A 21,479-nucleotide genomic window follows, 5' to 3' on the forward strand; every position below is an offset into this window, starting at 1 on the left:
AAAAAAAAAAAAAAGAAAAGTATTATTTCCATTCCATTTTCTTCGATAAAAAAGTCTGAGTTGTCTGTTGCTGGGAGAAAGCAATTGTTTTCAACCTCATTAATAAAACATATGTCTAAAGCCAACCTTGTGTCGCTATTTCAGACACCAGCAAATGTATTAATTATTAATCTTGTTCCATTTCTCATAGCAAATCTCATGTCACAGGGGTTATACAAAGGAGACATTAGAGGTCATGATGGTTCACAGACTCTCTTTTAGTGGAGCGGATCAAATGGTATATCACTAGCATCTCATTTAATAATGTTTTATTCTGAATTTCTCTAAGAGTGTTTGATTCCCAGGAGCTGGTCAAATGGAAACTAAAATTTTGATTAATTATTTTTTCACTTTTTCTGAAACATTTCTGCAAGCCACTTTTTCTATATGGGATTTTTTTTCAGGACTTGGAGATAAAAATTATTCAGTGAAAGAACAAATGCCATTTTAGAAAGAAGCAAGAATAGATGGATTCAAAATTATCTGTGGAATCTGTAATCCACGAGGAAGCAAAATAGGCTAAGATGGGATTCGGGAAAAGACTTATAGAAAAGGAACACCTTCAAATGAAAACTCAAAGGAGTTATAAGAAAATTAAAAGAAAAGCTGTTTTTTTTTATTATTATTTGTTTGTTCTTCCAAAGAACTATCTATGAAAGACAGAAGAAGAAAAGGCTCCAGTGATGGTTCAGCATGTCACATTACTATATAATTTAATCTTTTTCTGGACAAGTCTATCCCTGACTCAAGATCCTGGAAGCACTTTGGTTTACCACTCACATATCTCCCAGCCAAGGGAGAACCACCCAGGCACACCAGCTCTTAGGGTCATAAACAGCTCTTCTACCCAGTGGTCCTTTGAGTAATATCTAATTTCCCTTCCTTCCCATGGTTTACTCATGTTTACTTCTGCCTATAAGTGGTTCATCAATGGAAAATTATGGATATTTTTCTTCCTTTAACTCTGTAAGGATAAGGGTTTGGAGAAAGCTGAAGGAATAAAAGAAGGGAAAGAAAAGTTACAGGGGAAAGCCTCAGTGGTATGGACATTCCTCTCTCAGAATGCTGGTCCATGTTTGCCTGTACAGCCAGAAATGCACACCTGATAGTCCTTTTTTTTTTTTTTTTTCCAAAGAGAAACTAATTGAGCATTTATTTATTTATGTAATGTACAGTTGGGCCAGCAGTTTTACAGCCTTTAGAAGGTTTTGTGAGATTGAGGTTATTAAAGCTCCAAACACGGGGGTTCACCTTTCCAAGGAGAGCAAGGAGGCTCTCCAAAGCCTTCTGGCAACAGACAGATCCCTGTGGACAGAGATCTCCACTAAGACATGCAAATCTGAAAGAAATCATGTATGATTTCTGGCCATCCTGAGGCCAAACATATTCCAATGTCATTCATCTGATGACTCTTAGCAACTACAGAAACTGTTTGCCAGAAAATGAACTTTGTCAATGGCATTAAGTATTTTCAGATGTTAAAGCTAGGTATTCAATACTCTGTGCTGGTAAAGCATTCCCTCTGAAACACTTAACTCCCTAATAGCTCAATGTCTCGTTCCAATATAGAACAATCAAAACAATCAAAAAAATAAGTATCAAACAGTTCCTTTACTTAGGCTTCATATCCCCACAAAGACGGTTCCCAGTTACTGCAGGGAACAGTTCGCAACAATGTCAGGTCTCATTTGTCCACAACAGCAGAAAAACCTGTAGCTATCATCTTGCTTTAATCTTCTAGCTTTTAACAGCAACCATATAGTGGTAAATATATTCCATATTATAAAAAGTGTACTATTTTTCCACTGCCAGCAATATGAGTTTACATCATTTCCTATATAAAAGAGATAGGACAGACAAATTGAAACTTGTCATTTACATTTGCAAACAAAAATACAAAGGAAAATGCATCAGCTCAATGCTATCACTGTGAAACTATCAGTCCTAACTTGTCTTACAAGAGAAAAAAACACAGTGCATGGGAAATTCTATAATGACCTGATAAGGACAGTGGAACAAATTACCTTGAAGCAGTTATTTCACAGTTAACATTTTCTTGTTTCTTATTTTCATGTTGCCACCTAATTTACTACTTTGTTTAACCCCGTACTTCAAGCTATATTTTAAAATCCAGGCAGGCAGGCATGTTGAGGTTATGACACTTCCATTCAGTACCTAACAAAATGGGACTCTTGCCTGAATAGGACTGGCATGTTATTGCAGTCACCGTGATAAATAATTGAATCAAGCCTATTATCTGAGTAACAGGGTGCATGTGTATTTGTCTTCTTACTACAGGGTAACTTTGAGTTGGAATTTGAATTAATTATACCTATGAAAACCTACTGTACATCTCAATATGTGAAAAATACTTTTTCCTTTGTTCAAGATAGTGAGCTCTCTGAGTGGCAAAATAAATGCTGTATGGGATTAGAAATATGTCTTCAGATTCTGCTGGAGTTTCATGCTTATCCTCTATTAAAAACAGAGCTGTCAAATGAAAGCTGCAGGAGGAATATTGTACAGAAGGAAGTGGCATAGATTATTAAAGCTACAGGCTGAAAATGAGAGACAGCATCATTGAGAGAGAGCAGAGCAAGAGCACATAAAATGCATTAGCAGGAAACATAGGATGGCAGCCCTATGTTATTCGTACTTCCCGGTGAAGGTTTGTTTTGTCATAAATAAAGTTGAAAGCTCCCTATAAATCCTGTGCGTCTCTGGCTACTCAGCAAGAAGTACATTTTGAAAAGCTAACACGTGTCCTGCAAGAACTCAAGCTGCTGATCTGGATCTTCAGCCTGGCTAAAAAGCAGTGGTGTCAGCCACATCCCAGCCGGTGAAGCCAGAGCCTCTCACAGAAGTGGGGTCCTCCCCCAGGCGTGAGTGCTGAGCTTTGCTCCCAAGTCACAGCCCACCACCCACACAGTGCTTCCCCCATCCCTACATTTGTTATCGACAGCACTGGCTCACGGTAGTGTTTCAACTCTATGTAGAAGAAAGGTCAAAGACAACTCCCCAAGTCACCAGGCATGAACACAGCGGCTCTGGGCCAGAGGCTGAGACAGCAGGATCACAGCTGCATTCAAAACTCATGGAAGAAAAAAAAAAAATAAATAAACCAGGTTTAAAGGAGCATTTGGATACATAAAACTGGGATTTCTCCTATTCCATGACACCAAGATGTATTGCATATTGATGAGGTGTTCTGCATAAATCTATTTTTATTAACGCAGATCATCTAAATTGCATTTTATGCCTTAAAAAAAAAAAAAAAAAAAAAAAAAAGACGTTATAGAAAACTGCTTAAATACTGCTTCAGCCAGAACACTATCCCAGGCACACAGGGGATTTGTTTTAATTATTTAATCAGTTTTAAGTAAAACTAACTGTATGTAAACAATGGGTCTTGAGGGAAATGCCCATAACTAGCTGCAGTAAAACAGACTGTCCGGGCTGGTTACTTACTCTTGTAGTACTCATACATGTCTATAGTAGAGACATTAACAGATACATAGCAGCAATAAGAAGTGCAATTAAACAAACTGGGGAAGAAAAAAAAAAAAAAAAAAAAAAAGTACTCCACCATGACAAAGAATCTTATGTAAACCTAATCCATAACTATTCCAGGCATAAACCTAGACAATTCAGTATTTATTGAAAACACTTTCGTGGCTGGGGATCTTAAATGAGATTCTTAGCTCAACTGTTCTACCTTTATTGGTCATCAATTGTGACAATTGCAGCTTCTCAGACCTTGGGTCCCCTTAATTAAACATGGATTCTGAGAAACAATGATAACAAATTAAATTCATTAATAGAATTAGTCATTTTGTCCTGAACCACACAGGACATGAGACCACTTTTATTTAAAAGTTTTCCACAGTGCTACAGGCTAACTACAAGGAAGGATTTTTCCTTGGCATTTTTTGGCTGCAACCATATTCTCATAGTCTCCATTGGGGGTAGTCAGGGATTTTTGCTTGGTGCTTTTTCACAGTAGCATTTTTTGGAACATATACATCCTCTCTCCTCTTGGCCAGTGACAAGGTGCTCAGAGCACTGTGGATGAGACTGACAGTGCTGGAGCACTTGGAAGAAATCTGAAGCTCCCAAGTTCTCTCAAGTGCTTTTTGTCAGATAGACAAAAGACACAGTTTTGCTGAAATAACAAGTTGAAGAGGCAATAATTCCTCCTGGACAGAGTTATCCCATTCTGAAAAGAAAAATAATAATCCATCATTAGTATTTAACCATTTTAGGAGAAAGATTAAAAGCAATCAAATCCATTTAGTCTTTACTAGATCATGACAGTCAGAGGCATTTGCAAAGCCCTTTTAGAGTGACTGTCTGCGAGATGCTCAGCTAGCATGAAAGCCCACTTTTCATCTGATTACTTCATCATGTTATTTACCTTTGACTGCACACAAATTACACAAACATCACAAAGCAATACAGCATGCCTCAAAATGTCATAACCCTTTTTACTTGTAGCATATGCTTTGAAACAGAAAATGGAAAAATCAATACACTTAAATCAGATCAGATAGTCTGAATTTGCAAAGTCTGGGCAAGCATGAATTTTAGTCTAAATGGCACATACTCTTCTGCATTGGTTGTATAGTGGCACTGTGTGTGTCCAGAAATCCCCCTGTAACAATTGTATTTGATTAAAAGGTGTGCAAGATGTTGTAACTACCACCTTGAGTAAAGTTCTCTCGGTCTTTAAACTGATTGTTAATTCATCACTGCATGCAGGCCAGCATACCGAGCAGGCTGGCTAGCAGCTTGTATTGAAAGAGTGAACATTGCAACTTCTGTCCTTCACCAAAAAGAAGTATAAACTTCTCAATTTAGTATTGACAAGTGTTGCAGGGATGGCAAATTGCTAACTGAAGAGCAAGTTTTCCCTGATGCACCATGTTCCCTTATCCTCTATGGGGACACCTCACCTAAAGTCACAGACCTGCCTCTATTTCATACCATGTGTATGAGCAGGATGAGCGCAAGCTTCTGAATAAAATGAATTATAGTAAATATAGCAAGAATTCAGTTTATTCATTGGAAATAAAGCCCATATTTTGTCAGAGCTCAGCCTGGAGTAAAAAGATACTGAACTTTCATTTATCAGCTCTGATTGCTATGGACACGTTGTGCTAGTGCTCCAGCACTTTCCAGCAGCTCCCCATGGTCTACATCAAGAGCCTTAATGGATGCTCTCCATGGAGCAGATCTGGAAGCCTCAAGCTTTTTATTTTTTTATTTTCTTCCCTCCACCCCCAACCCCCCCCCCCCCCCCCCCACCTTCACAATTCTTCTGCATGAAATTAGGAAAAAAACAAAACAAAACAAACAAACAACAAAAAAAAAAAAAAAAACACACACACACACACAAAAAAAAACATTATGAGATCCTGCTACACTTCGCTGTAAAGTATCAGCCACCTTGAATTTAAGCATTGTGTTTCCTTCAAGGCTTCTTGAAGTAAAATACATTTGCAGGGAATCAACTCTAAGTGGTGCAGCTTACTCGCACAGAGACCAAAATGATGCAAGAGCTCACTATGTTCACCTCATCTGTTTGTCTGCCTGTTGAAATTTCTAGTATTTACTTCTTCACAGAAGTCTGTGCACACACAAGCTCTCACAGGCTCAAAGAAAAGTGGGAGCCATCAACCAGCATCCAGCAGTGATGAAGCAGGAACCTTGGACAGGTTCCCCTGCTTGCTGACAGTATGACAATAGCATTTCTATTTTAAAGCATTTCTATTTTAAAGCTACTACAAGAATAGGATTACGCAAACATCCAGATGTTCCTGAAGACAGAAAGAACAGCTTGAAATCTTAAACCCAGAAGATATGGTTATGTCTAAATAACAGGCATGGCAGGGGGGTGGAATTAGATGATCTTTAAGGTCCCTTCCAACACAAACTATTCTATGATTCTATAAAGGGGTTTTATTTCTTGTTTTCAGATCTTACCTAATGAGAATTGACATCAAATGCAGTCATAGCTTCCTCTTTCTTGTTAAGCATATGAACTAGAACTGATGGCTGCAGCATTCTGCTTTTATTTAATGTCACACCAGACCAAGCAGCTCCAGAGACCCAAGCTGTTTTTTTCCTCTCTCCGAAAATTTAACCACCATAAAATGGTTCAAGCCAGTTCAAGGCTATGCTGTATTTGCACACTTTGTTAAAGCTTTCATTCCATCAGGTTGAATTGCACTAGTGTCATAATTTTAGTTGCTTAAGCTGTTATGCTTAGACTATACCAGGTTTTCACTCCTTTGAGACAAGAATTCTTTATCTATAAAATGGAGATGTACATTACAGAGATGTTTGTTGTAAGGGGCATCACAGGCAGTAAGCTAGTCAGATAAAGGAGTAATAGAGAATGCATAAGTATTTGAAGATTATCTTTTAGTTATATGTTACTTACTATTCTGTAGTTCCAAAAGTGTTTATCCTAAATCAACACGCTTCAAGTTGTATTGGAAAAGCAATATATGTGATTGAGATATGGTAGGTAACAAAGCATCTACAGGTCCCAAAGCTGCTAGATTCTGATTCATAAAACTTAATATTTTTGAAGGATAATTCCAGGTGTAGTTCCAGTCTAGGTGATTTTCTTTTTATCTGCTGGACTTTCATGAAAGAAAATATGACTTAAATTTCAATAAGTTATTGAATGAAAAGTCCTTAACATGCACATCAGCTTCCTCATTCTTTGGTCTGACAAAAAAAAAAAAAAAAAAAAAAAAAAAAAAAAAAAAAGAGAGAGAGAGAGATGGAAACTTGTCAGGGGGAAAAAAAGACAATGAGTTAAATTATTTGGAATAAACGACTCAGTCCTTTGAATTAAAAGTAATGAAATTACTTTATTAGTTATTTTTGCAGTGAAGGTCGATCCTGTTTAGCAGAAAAGCTTTAAGGTATAAGGCAAACTTCTCTACTCCATAGCTTATGCTCAAGGAGGAGGAATAGTCTGTGTCATTGGTACTTTACATGGTGTGAAGGAATAAGGCCACAGGCACCTTGCTCAATAGACAAACAACATCTGGTACAGAGAAAGCACTGAGCTGTAGATCTTCATTTCTAAATGCTACTGGGAAAAATAAATAAAATAAAATAAAATAAAATAAAATAAAATAAAATAAAATACTACTACTACTACTAATAATAATAATGTGTACCACACCTGAAAACCCACTTAAAAGTCTCAGATCCAAATATCCTTTACATCAAACACTCAGGTAAATCTTGAAAGTCTTGTTCAAAGGAAGTCTTTGCAGCAGGAATGAGTGAGATAAACCAGTGCTGTCTGGGGAGAGCAAAGTAATTCTGGGACCGAAAGTAATTCTTCAAGAAGTAATTCTGCGATGGATCGAGGCCTCTGAGGGGCTGGGCAGGAATTTGGGAAGGGCTGAAGTATGCACAGGCATGCTTGTTACACTCCTTAAGTAGTGCATAGAGCCCTCTTCCTTGCTGTTTTTTTTCTTACTGTATGTATTGTGAGCATAGATTTTTACCTTGCTAGTAGAAACGTTACAAAATAAATGAATATCCCAAAGCGGAACTGTGAGGAGATTGGGTGGAAGCACCCAGCAGGACCCTTGGTCTCTCCGTGGGCCTGGGGCTTGGCTGCTGGTCCAAGGGAAAGGGGCAAGGTAATGAAGGGAAGCCAGGTCTGTGTGGGAGCAGGGGCAAGCTCAAATAAAAGCAGCCAATTTTGGATAAGAGTTAGCACCTCTGCCAAGAGGTGGTTTGACACGTGGCCAAGGCCATCTCTGGGGTAAATCAGTCAAATCCGTGCAGCTCTGGTAGGGATAAATCTGGCCTGTGAGATTTAGACAGGAGAGAGAAATCTGCTTTTAAGAACACTCCAATCTGGAGAAAACTCATGCAGACGGTGAAGTGACTCTGTGATGACAGGTGACAAATGAACTCTGCCGTGACAAGTGAGTAAACTGTTCAGGAATAAAATATTAAAAATGTATTTCTTTTGTCCCCCTCCCTTAGAGAGGGTCAGATCCTCAGATCTGCCTCTGGCCTGCAGATGGAGTTTAGGCTAAGAACCCTAAGGCTGCATTAACACTTGCTGCTCAGTGAAATTCCTGTGTTCAGTTCAAAACAAATCTTTAATATTTTATGCTGCTAACTCTCTAAGAGGGGAAGGATAACAAAAAGCAGATGTAGACCAGCAATACAGCTTCATAGCATGTTTCTTTGCACTGGTTTCTTGGTACACGAACAAAAACCAAGTCAGGATTCCGCCTCCCCCCTCTTTAATTTAATTGTGACCTTCCATTTTTTCCTCTAGAGAAGCTTGATATTACTTTGTAAAGGGCATTTTCACTCTTTAATTGAAAAAGACAATCAGGCCGTGGCAGAAATTATTGTTCCCCACCTTGAAAATTAGTGCCTGGATTGGCTATTCATACTATTTAAGCTGAATTGAAGACCTGGGGACAGTGTGCATCCTAATGTGTAAATTACAGGTCCGCTCCCCTTAGAAGCTCCAAAGCAATTTAACTAAATAAAGGAGCCCTGATGAAGGTCTTTGGTTGATTATGCACTGTTGGAAAAGGACAAGACATGGATATTATGTGTTTTGTTTGGGGTTTTGCAGGCTGCTCTTTCAGGGAAGCCAGACTCTCCTGGTCTTCTTTTGGGGAAAGGAGAGGTCAACTTTCTCTTTCAACCAGGATGGGATGCAGCATTTGCCACAGCTACTCAATGAGAATAAAACAAGAAGCACAGCTGATTTTTATCCTGTCCTGGTCAAAGGAGACATTCAGATGTTCCCAAGTCTCACCCAGCTGAAACACCTTCAAGTCCTACAGCCCCTGAGATGCTACAGTACTGGCAAAGAGGAGGCTGATGCACATTTCAAACAGGGAAGGGGCAGAAGAACTCATTAGGTGTTTAACAGAAAATGAAAGTATTTAAAAACCAGGAAATGGGAAATGCTAAGCAGCTTTCAGACACCTTAATTAAAGATAACACCACTCTTAATCTTAGGATTGAATTCATAGAAAATCAATTAGAACATTTTAAAAATTGAGATTAGATGGTAAAGGGAAATGATTAATAGTATTGACACAATTATCAAGACAAAGGAACTGTTAGAGGATTAGTTTAGCAAGTTTGGTACAGTTCTGAAAGCTGACAGAAGAGTTTACTTACTAAGGAAAGTTGAAGAAAGTGAGATTAACCATTCCTTTGGGAGGTATTTGGAGAAAGATATTTCCACAGCACATCTTATTGGTAACCACGCTAAAAGAGATTTACACTAATCTCCTAACAAGCAATTCAGTACAATACTGAGTAGAGACAAGAGACATGGCTGGATGCACAGGAGGTCTTCCACGATGATCGGAAACAGACGATCACAAACCGTTGGCCATGTGCACAGTCTGTATCTAAAAGTATTTTTAACTGAATGTATGTGAAAGAAAAAAGAAGAAAAAAGAAAAGCAAAGTCTGAGTATGGGATATCCTAGAACTTTTAGATAATTTAAAGGATCCAGTAAGGATCTAGTGTTTCTATTTGCATCTGTAACACACCTTATACCCCTGAATCAGGCATGGAGTTCAAGCCAAGAATTACCAAAGGATCCCCTAATTCATTACAGTCAAGTGAAAGTGAAGGTAACTAATTGTCAGCCCATAACACAGGTGTTAGAAATGCTTATAGCAAATCATAACAATGAGCTGCTTTTAAAAACTGCTGAGGCTGTAGTTTTTATCACATTTTGCTGTGAGAGAATTTCTATTGTGATATATCGCATCCAGTAACACTGATCATATTGTAATATATCATATCCAATAAGAGAAGCAAAAGAAACAGGAGCAAATGCGATATATCACAATTTGACATAGCCCCACAGAAATGTGAAGAGGTTTATTGATTTGTCCTCAGGAGCATAGCTAATTTCTAAAGTGCTCTTACATCTAGTGCCTTCGCATTCATTGCACATTTCAGTAACAAGTAATTACAATTATAATATTTGGGATTATGTAATGACAAAACATTTATGAAAAAAATCAAAAGTTCAAGAAACCATGAAATTACATTAATTCAGATGAACTGTTAGTAATTATGCAAGGTGACAAATTGGACTTTCTCTAATTGTCTGTAACAATTTCATATATTAAAATACCCCAGCTTCCTTGTTTGCTGTTCAATAATGCAGAGATGTCCTATGCTCATTCCTAAAGCAAACTGGTTTGGAAATGCTACAGCTATTCTTGAGCAGATTAAGGAATTTGAAACACATGATCAGGAGGTTGAAGTGAATAAGTTGTTACTTATGATTACTTTTTTGCTCCATTGGTACATTTTCATTTTTAAAAAGTAATTCCCTAATCCCAGAAAACTGTTCATGTTTTCACACGTTGTTATGCAAGTTGAATGTACCCTTCCAACACTTTTAAGGCAGCTTTATGTTAAGAAGAAAAAAAAAACAACAACAAAAAAAAACCTACAGGTGTGTGGATAATAGCTGGGGGGCAGCGGGAGGAGAGAAATTAGAAAAGTTATACATTCATTATATGAGCAACAATTATCTCTGTGTATGTCAGTGCTAAGCTTTAAAAAAATCAAATGACTCATACATTTCAGGTGTAGCTGAACCTCTGAACCTACTAATTAACAGAAGTAATTTGGCAAGAAATATTTATGTTTATCTGTTACATTGGTACATGTTTCCAGAGATCAGCATCCATCACTTTAGCTAAACACCACACCCGTTTGCTTGTCTTCTCTCATTGCCAGCTCAGTACTCACTACAGGTACAGTGATGGTCATCCTCACCCAAGTGCTACTCTTGCCACCTTCTGTTTTTATTGTAATCAAATATCTACATTGAAGAGTGGTAAGCCATATCCTTTGCTGGCATAAATCAGGATAATTTCCTCACCCTCAGTAGGGTACTAATGACTTACACCAGCTGAAACAAGCTCTGGCCCATTACTCCTCCCCATTCCTGCATTCAGACCTGGTGAGGAGCTGCACGCCTCCACCTCAAATAAACTCACATCAGAGAAAGCCTTGTCATTCTCTGATTCAGTTTCCACAAAATACCAGATGTCTTGCTTGCTCTGAGCACATATCTTTCTTGCTTAGGTCTGCAAATGTTCCCAGCTGCAGAGGATGACTTCTTGCCACACACAGCTGAGTCCATATATTTCCACTCTTCACTGTGAAGAATCACTTGTTCACCTGAGCATTTTTCTTAGCCTATATGACCTCATTATCACATCCAGCTGATTAATTGTGCTACACCAACAGTGATCTGACAACATGTATGGTGGTGAAAAAGGTTTTGTTTTGTTAAAACTTGTAGCTGATAGAGCAGTGCAGCATGAGGACACTCATAAAGTGGGACAAATACAGACAAAGAATAGGGGGAATTATGGAGAAACTAGGTGATAATTTATTTATAGATCTCTGCAGAAACACTGAAGTTAGCAAATATACCATCTGTTAAATAGTCATACTATTCCTAAATGCATATTAGCAATCTAACTGTGTGCCAAACACCTGATCTAAGCTATCTTTTGAAACTCTTTTTGACAAGCAACATTATGCTTTATTAAGTTATGTCAAGTTATGTTATGAAGTTATGCTAGGTAACAGGAACAGGGAGGATGGACTGGGTTTGCTCTGTTGGTGTAAATGCCTTCTCGGGACAAAAAGATGTGGTTTTGAGAAGCAGCCAGATATTCAGAGTAACAAGAGCAGAGTAAGCTACTACATTTATATTCATCTTCAAGCTCTTTTTTACACTTAACACATTTTAGGTTGCAATTAATCACTGGAAATACAGACACAAGCTGAGAAGGAATAATGGAAGCAAAAATCTTTTGGGCAAAAAAAAAAGACTGCTTCCAGCCAAAAGAAACATTATTCTTGATGGTCCACACCATTCCTCTGTTTATCATCCCAGGCTACATAATGAAGACAGACAATTCTGTTACTCATTATTGAATCTCTTCTGAATGGGTTGTCATATTATTTTATGGGAGATGTAGCCTGCCTGAAAACAGGTCCCTTAAAGTTGAAGAACAAAATAAGAATGACTCCCATAATGATTTTTACTCATTTTACTTTTTGTTCTTTCAGAGATTTTTTATTATTATTATGCAATTAATCTTTACTCCAGAGACACTTAGTACATTCATTTTATACAATTATCTATCAAATCCAACTTCACTTAAATGAAGAAAGATCATTCCTGTTGAGATCTATTAAAACTCAGGAGGTGGGAGTTGTTTAAATATGCAGTATGAAGTCCAGAGTCAAGCACTGGAATGTTCAGTCTAAAGGAAATGTCTGTCCCTAGGGGTCTTTAAAAACAGGTTACGTAAGTATCTCTTAGGAAGGATATATGTACACTCATACCTGTCATAGGCCAGATGAATAGATTAAATGATCAGCCTCCGTATCTACTTTTCTATACCTGTGATTCACTAGTAAGCACAACAGGATGAAAATCTCTCCAACACTAGGAAAAGCTGAGCTGCTTTGTTTAACTGAATCATAAATGTACTATTATTTTTGTTGCTAGAATCAAAGGTCTGCACGTTTTGCATTTTTCCAATCTTTTTTCCTACTTGATATAATACATTGGAAAATCTGTGTGTCTTCTTCCACGTGGAGCTGGTACCTTCTCCCACAGCACACATGCCTTGGGCCATGGTGATTCCTTAACATTTGGCCCAGAGACCAACTTGCTACACATTTTGTGCTGGTCTTTCCCTTCTTAGAAACCATTTAACCAAAAGGCAAAAAAAATAAAAAAAATAAAAAAAAAAAAAAGTTGATTAATTTTCTCAGACTGAATTTTCAGAACAGATAATAATCCACACAGAGATTGGACATGTAAGGACTTTTTACATATGAATCAAAACTCTGCCTAATAAGTCATATTACATCCATCCACCATTGCTCTCCCCCCCTCCTCCCGCCCATTAGTATTAAAGAATGAAATAAAACTAATATATATATATATATATATATATATATATATATATTTCCTTTTGGACTATCCAGACTGCAAGGCAGAGATCTAGCTGGCAGGTAATTAAAAGAACATCAGAGTTTAAAACACTTTCCCTGTGTATCGACAGGTACCATCTATTGTGGCTATGACAGTGTGAGGAGGTGCTACAGCTGCCTAATTCAATTCAGTCACCTCTGAGCAGACAATGTCTTCATAGGAGACCAATATACAGGAGATGAAGAGGAGGAAAAGAAAAACTAACTCTGTAAAGTTCAACTAAGGGGGAGAAAATTGATATATTGACATAAATACCTGAGCCTGTACAGGTAGCAATCATTATTGCTTTGATCAACTAGAACTGTTTCTTTCTATTGAACTCTGCATCAGGTAGTTGCTCAGCTGATGAAAAATGCAACAATTGTATGAAACAAGAATCTGTAGCAAGGTAAATAAAACAGGCTTAAAGCAGGCAGCACACCACTCTGATATCAAGAGTTTTAAAATGAAGCTGATATTGTTTATTTTATTAAAACATATTTTAAATGTTTTTTCCCAAAGTGCTCTGACAAAAGTAGTAAGTTTTCTTATTAGTGTGAGAACTGGATCAAATAAATAAATAAATAAAGTACATTATGGCGTGTCTTGTAACTGAGTTATTATTTAAAATAAATGAGACTGAGAAAGACATCCACATTTAGTGAAATGTGAGAAAGCAGAAAATACTGTGTTAGATTCAGTAATAAATAAATAAATAAATAAATAGCCATAAAAATCACCTTTGGGAGACAAGGCATCAACATTTTACACAGATCCCCTAAGCCATAACACAATTTTCTATTGAAAGCATAAAACCAGTGCTAAAATTGATTCGAGTCAATTAAAACATGCCAACTTACTGCAGACAGCTTTAGGACAGAACAGACTCATTAAAAATATGACATACTTTTATCATCATTGAAACACTGTGAGAGTCCTGATAAGGTTTAATTATCATTTGTGTACATAGAAGTGCACACCTGTTTTTAATTGCTATAAAAAAGGAAACAACACATTTTTTCCCTATTCCTGAAGATTAAGACTAATAAAATGTGATTTTAGAGAAAGACAAAATAATACACTAGCTTTGCAATGAGGGATTTTAATACAAACTCAATTGTCAGGGTATATGTGCTTTATAAATAGGTATTTTATTTATTTTGCTATAGGACAAGATACTAGTCTGGATGAGCTACTTTTCCATACAGTATGTCAATTCACATATTGAGACTTTATTATACTATTGAATATCTATGTTCTTGAGTTATCTAGAAGTACTGCATAGATTGGACTATAGTTAGGAATAAATCTGATAGGTTATAACAATTTTGTTTTCTTCTTCTCTCACAAGACCTTGAAAATTTTGAAATGAAGACAAGAAGTACAGTATCAGTCAGAGAAGGACAAGGAGTGGTTCTGCTCTGTGGTCCTCCACCGCACTACGGAGGTATGATGAATAACTAAGTTGTGTGCAATCTGAATAAAGATCAGTTCTTACAGCTCAAGAGAAGCCTATGCACTTCCCTGCCTGATTAGCACTAAAACTTATTTCTGAATGAAGTGTACAGGTTTATAACAAATTTAGATTTCATTTTTTAAGGAAACATTAGGGTTTGAACTTCTTAAGGGGCCTTTTTTTTATTCTACAGTTACTTGATGTACTAAAACATGCTGTTCCTTTGTGTGTGACAAGCAAAGAAAGTACCAGAGAAAAGAAAGGTCTGTCATGAGTGGCATTAGATTGACATTAGAACTGGTATTGTTCTTAAGTATTAATTCGCTTCTTCCCAATACCTTGAAGTCATAGAAAAATTTAGTTTGGAAGGGACTTCTGGAGAGGTAAGCATCTTGAACAAAGAAGGTCTAATTGGTTAAGGTGCCTGAGAGCCTTCAGGTCCCAGTTAAAGCTTCACATAAAGAAGGAAAAGGGTTTTTCTGGAGAATTGATTTGGGTATGTCTTGCTTCTGTTACCATTACTACTGCTGCTCAACTGTAAAGCTGTTTGAGGCCTATATGTAACATCCTATGTTTCAGACTATTCCATGTAAGACATCCCTAAGCATGGGGCACTGTAGTTATCGCCCCTCCTATACAGGCCCCTCTTATACAGCTGTATTACCGCCTCCAACATCAGGGCTTTTTTTTTGGAGAAACACATGTACACTGTGTTGGAACAGTATCATTTTTTAACATTTTTTCCACCTCCTGCAAACAAGAAGCTCTTGACCATGATCTTTTGAGATTCCCCACCACCACCAACTCTTGCAAGTTCAATGCGTTCAAAAATATATTTTGTGAGGGCTGGGATCCAGATTCAAATTGCTCCTTATCCTTTGAGTTGGGAGCAAGAACTATGGTTTCCTAATAACTAGCTAAGGATGATTGGGAATTTCTCCCTGGAAAAGCAAATGTACATTAAAGGGGAAAACATCAACAGCATCGTTACCAAATTGTCTTACTCTGGACTGAAAGAATCAGCAGTTCTGAGATGAAGAATGTCCTGTTTTCAGCAGGAGTGACTACACATCCACAGTAGCTGCAATATTCTCTGTGCTAGCACAGTGTTTCCTCAATTCTTCTTAAAGAAACAGTTATAAGACAAATTCCCATGAGAAGAAGGTAAATTGTGATCTATAAAGCAGATGCAGTATATCAAAGAGGTAGAGAAACCCATCAATCAATTTAAAGCCCGCAGGCCTTGAACAGAGAGGAAATGTCAGTTCACTTACTGTTTACAGCTGTATGAAAGGGGTATATAATCAAGGAGATAAAGTGAAATCTGGTCCTTAAGGGCAGAAAAAGCTTGAAAGAGTTCCTGAAATGTATCAATGGGACAACGACAATACATCCATCCTTGAGTCAGTAAGCTATACGTCTTCCTCTTGCTGACAGGTAAAATTATGATTTGACAAACAGGAATGAGAAGAAAACATTCAAAACAAATAGTTAACAAGTGAGCTCACTCCTGATTAATTGAACTGACAAAATTATATCTATGAACAAATCCTCTGACACCACGCTTAAGCTGGAGATGCGAGCTGTTGACCAATAGGCATGAAAAAATACATTATCTGAAATAAGTCTCTAGAGAGCAGAAACTGAGCTCTTTTGTCATCCATAAACACTGTATCTGTGATCCAAAATTATATGCCATGGGGATGAAGTAAATGGTATGAACTATGGTAAGTTGTATACTATCCCAGAATGCTTAGGAAGTTTCTATACGATTGTACAAAGGATTTTTATTATTATTATTATTATTGAAACCCTAGACTAGTCAGCTTTTTTGTATTACATTGCTAATACTTAAATACCCCAATTGTGAAGAAACCATTTAAGTGATAGATGTAAGAAAAGATAAGAAAGGTTACTCTAAAATCTTAGGCCTTAATTGTTGTTAAAGCCTCTAGCTCCGTAAGAAAGTCTACTCCATGTTGATACTGAGAAAAATACCTTCTGCAAGGAAAAAAATCAGCTCATAAAAGTTTATTTAATATCTTTTGCACATCAAAATGCAATTACTGAATTAAAAAACCCTAGAATTAGCTAGCTGAAAGCACTCACAAAGCTCCCTCCCACCACCTCACCCCAGTGCAGCCCCTCCATTTTCTCATTCAGCCCCCCCTTGCCTATTTATGTACCAGCTGCTCCTCAGCCTCTGCTGTTGTTATTTATGAGGCTCATTAACACACCTTATAAAGTTCAGCATCTGAACTTCCTCTGCTTGTTAGTGAGACTCTGGAGTGTAAGGGTGGGGAGGTGAACTGTATTTCTCTCTCTAGGAATTGTCTCTTCTCTAGCTGAGGTTTCTTAGGTCAGCTTTTTTTTTTTTTTTTTTTTTTTTTAATATATATTTATACACTGTATAATCAGTATATATGATTGCTTTATTACTTAAAAGAAAAAGGTGCTGTGTGTAGAGTTAAGAAGTAGAGAAAAGCATCTAGGAGGAGGAAAGAAGTCTGGAGAAGATCTCATTGCCGTAGCTGTGTATGAGTCTGACCTGACTGTGATTAAGGAACTGGTGCCTAAATAGTAATGCTTGACACAGGACTGTGGGGTAGGCTGTTATTCATCTATTTTGTTAGAAATGAAGTCTGATATAATGCCTGCTTCCTTCAAGCTGGCTCCCTGCAGAGCTTTAAGAAAGTTGCTAATCTTGTTAGGAGCAGCAGGATCACTCATATATTTGCATTTACTTGTGCATAAGAGCTGCCAGGGCTTGAAGCTGGGATGCTGACTCCGTATGCTTTTTTGTATTGCTGTTACTACAGGGGGACTGAAATAAAAAGAAACAAATCAGCTCTGAAAGAAGTCAGAACTCTACAGCCATGCTCAGTGGGGGAACATGCCAAGCTCTCAACGAGCAGAGGGGCATAGGAAACCGGTACAGGGAGAGGATAGGAGGAGACAAGCAGGGCTACGTGATATGAAAGGGTCTTTGACTCCTTTATGTTGCTTCTGCATTTTATGTTAAACAGTCATCTGATAACATACCTAATTTGAAAGCAATAGTTTGAAGCATATTTCCCTTCATGAAGCTGAGTGCCTTGGTCATTAGTTTAGAGTCCCTTTCTGTTCCTCTTTCTCCATGCTCCTATGAATCTTTAATCCTTCCCTGCCAGATCATGTGAGATGGGGAGCATCTCCTCCCTGAGACCAACCTGAAAGAGCTCTTCTCCTGAAGAAACAGCAATATTGATTTGAATTTGCTTGGGCTGAGAAAAACACTGAAATGTTGTATTCCCTAAACTAGTATGTAAGCTGTGATTAGCAGCTGCTGTTCTTTCCCAGCTGTGCTCTGAGAAAGGGCTCACAGCTGCCAGGCATGGGCAATGTTCTTCTGCCTGCTGGAGTCCAGGACTTGCCCAGTGCTTGGCTGGAAGCTGAGGTGGGGTTAGTATCTTGGGTCCCCTGAGATGTGGAAGGAGATGGACATCATACAGTCACTTGTCTTACATTGGGGAAAAAATAATAATAAAAAAATCCAGCTAGGATAACAGCACTAATAAAAAAAATATATTTTTTTAAAAAATTTTTAAAATAAAAGCAAAACACCACAAACCTATGCCCTGTCATATGCATAATGAAATCTATGTTGCTGTAATTATCCTTTCACTGACATGTAGGCCCTTTGAAGTAAAGGCAGTGCTGTGCACTCCAAGGCATCTTCTTCCACAGAGTCAATAATAGCACTGGGATCACTGTCTAGAGAGAGTAAATATTTTCCGGTGTTCAGAGCTTAAATATGTTAATTTGGGCTGAGACCAATCAGCTATACATGTGCAAAGGAGCTACAGCATTATATTTATTAGCAGTAGCTGGGCAGAATTAAAAAATTAATAAGCTGAAGGTGATTAATGTTTTCTAAGCTTATCTCTGAGGCTAACATAGGTGTTAAATTAAAAAATTGAAGGTAGAAACTATAACAATAATACTTTATTCTCTCTTCCATTAGAGTTTTTATGAACAAAACCCTGAAATTTTATAGTGCTATGAACATTATATTCTGTCATTATCTGTAGGCCCAGGAAATTGGGGTTCTCTGGGTATAATGCTGTCATAAGGTTAGCAGAATTTTTTGTAACCTAAGGGTGTCATATTCTGTTCTCTTTCTACCTTTGGAACAAGTTTTTTTTTTTTTTTTTAAAAAAAAAAAAAAAAAAGGAGGAGGGGGGGAATTCTGCTTATCTGACCCTTATTTAAAGTATTAGTGAGCAGGGACTGACCTTAAATTGCTCCAACATGTTTCTCATTGCACACAGTGTCACCTGTGATCAGGGAGCCTTTACACTAATTTTGGCACAAATAAGTCTTAGATGAGGCATAACCAGGAGTAACAATGTTTACCGACTGTCTTTTGCATAATCTAACCTAGGCTTTGGAGTTTTTTTTAATTTGCTTCAGGGTAGCAAAAGCCATTTTCAAAGACACTTATATCAAGGATGAATGATGCTGTAAGAGCTCATTTTCATTCCTTTCAAGCACAGTGGTAGGTAGGTAGATGTACTTACACGGCTTTAGCACATGAGGAAAGGACTGGCTAATTGTATGGTCCAGTAAAATGTTTTCCGCTATATTTGCAAAGGGGGAAAAAATAAACCTCATGTATTGCAGAAGAAACTAATCTTAAGCAAGAGTTTCTAGAAGGCCTTCCTTCCCCAGCCTATTTTTTCCCTTCTACACATATACATAGTCTACGTTTCTAAAACTTCACAGGTTAACTATAGTGAAAAGAATAGAACAGTTGGACTAATTGATCTCTTATAGAAAAACCTCTGTTCCCTTACTTCAGGCACGTTGATTCATTTTCAATGTCATATAAGAAGCAGTTACCCCAGAGGAAAAGTTGCAGACGTACAGGGAAAGGCACAAAAAAAAAAAAAAAAAAAAAAAAAAAAAAAAAAAAAGGTGCTGATAATAGCTAAGATTTGTGTAAGACTTTTGTTGAAACCTTTTCGTAGTGGCCTCTAAAATTCAACAGTTCTGGGACAGATGAGGACATTGAAGGGTGAACACAGCAGTACTGTTTTTCAAAAATCCTGTGGCTAAATGGAAAGCAAAATAAGCTATAAAAAGGTAACATTTTGTTCTCCACTGAAATAGCTGGTGGCAGTAATTTTCAAGTTCATTTTAGCTAGACTTCATTAGCAGGCAACTATCTCCTTTTAAAAATTTCTTTTCTATGCCTCTGCTACCTTCTGTTCAGCATTACCTTCACTAGACTCTTCCCAGCTGCTGATTTACTTATGCAAATGAATGTGACCCCACAAGTGATGGCGTGGGCCTTGTACTCCTTTATTATTTTTTTTTTTTGCTCATTTAGTAGGTCTGCTACAAACCTGATTTATTCGACTTCAAACTGAGCTGAAATCATGAGACAAGGACTGGCTATTTTTCACCCATTTATTCATAGACTAACCTCACGAAGAAGCTCTATCTAGCATAAAGCTGGCTTCAGTGGCTTTTATTAGGGTTCATATACCTTATCCTACATGGAGAATTTAGCTGTACCACCAGCTCCTATGGCAGAAATCTAGATTTGGATTGCATAGGATAGGATGACTTAGAAGTCTTTCATGGTGCCCTGTTGGAGTGGGTCAGTGCTTTCCTCAGCCTTTTAAGTGCCAGCACCAGAACAGGACTTTGGAAGGAAACTGACAAATTCATTTTTCCTATTTTCCCCACTTTTTAGTTACGTTCAGTTTTGAATTAGTTGTGTTACCCTGCCATGAAAGGTCCAATGGGTGTCCAGCTATCAGTGGTTCAAACACTCAGAGCGGTTTTGTTGCATGGAAGAGTTTCCAGTATATATTGCAATATGCCTCTGGAAGACCTGTCAGGATGCAGCTACATCACTTGTCTCTGCAGGTTGATTCACCCTATGGCAAGCTCCCCTGGTCTCCAGAACTTGATATCTATAAAGAATAGATGCTTTATCCAGGTACCTTGAGCATGTGAACGCAAAAACATGGTGCTTTTCTTTCTATGCCTAAACACATGTGCACACATGTATTGTATTACACTGCTTTAGGAACAATTACATCTGGGTTTACAGCACATCAAAAAAGCTTTGCATTAGGCTGTAGTAAAACAGAGTCTGTTACAGGATTTAGCCAAGTACAGAGAGTGTCATTGATTGCCCCGTGGAGACATGTCATTTCTAATGAGAGACCTAAAATATTAGAAGATAACATAAAACTCCACAAAACTACTGGAGTTTGCAGACTTATTACCATACTGTACCCGTGTCGCAGCTGAGGGAGGGGAAAGAAATGTAAATAATCTTTTTCAAATGGTATTGTTGATGGGGAAAATGTGTAAAAATGAAGCTGTTGGCGGAGTGCTGTTAGCTTATGAATTATACATTTAATTAAGGGGAGCTAAACTGGTAGATTTTTGAAACTTCTGATTTACTGTGCCTTGTTAAGACAATTTCAGTCATGCAGCCTGCTGAATGCCACACCGGGTGCTGGCAGCCAAGCGGAGCAGCCAGGGAGCGAGGTGTGCAGGAAGCCTGGGGTACCCCTGGCAGCACAGGGGGCTTGGCCCTTCTGAGAAGCATTTACCTTGGTGGTAAACTCAGAGTTCTGCCCTGTCAGGGTGGGTTAGTCAAATAAAATAGGCTGGCTAGATTATAGAGGTACCTATTAAGGTATGCAGTGTGAAACACCATGGAAAAGGGTGGCACAAAAGGGCTAGTTAAGAAGCGCAGAGCAGATGCAAGTATGGAAGATGAGAAAGCTAGAGAAGGAACAAATGTGCAACAGGAGCAAATATTAATCTCCGAAATATTTGTCTGTAGCTGAGTTCTTCCCCTCCCTGAGAATCTGATTATAAAGCTCTGTTATCTGTTTTTTTTTTTTTTTTTTTTTTTTTTTTTTTTTTTTTTT

At 37.7% G+C, this 21,479-nt stretch overlaps 1 protein-coding gene across 10 annotated transcripts in view; it reads left to right on the plus strand.

Annotated features, from left to right (window-relative positions):
• CNTN6 (contactin 6) overlaps positions 1–21,479 on the plus strand; it is a 140,428-nt gene that overhangs the window by 64,102 nt on the left and 54,847 nt on the right. For 6 of the 10 annotated variants that reach the window (XM_035337528.1, XM_035337530.1, XM_035337531.1 and 3 more), the window contains exon 1: positions 16,766–16,845. Coding sequence is in view for 3 of the 10 variants with exons in the window: in XM_035337525.1 (XP_035193416.1) it covers positions 14,437–14,532 (96 nt within the window). In the remaining 7 variants the exon portion in view is untranslated. Of the gene's footprint in view, positions 1–14,436; positions 14,533–16,765; positions 16,846–16,879; positions 16,901–21,479 lie in introns of those variants that run through there. The other 4 variants (XM_035337525.1, XM_035337524.1, XM_035337527.1 and 1 more) reach the window with 2 other exon arrangements.

This window comes from Oxyura jamaicensis, chromosome 12, assembly GCF_011077185.1.
Source record: "Oxyura jamaicensis isolate SHBP4307 breed ruddy duck chromosome 12, BPBGC_Ojam_1.0, whole genome shotgun sequence".
Taxonomy (NCBI): Eukaryota; Metazoa; Chordata; class Aves; order Anseriformes; family Anatidae; genus Oxyura; species Oxyura jamaicensis.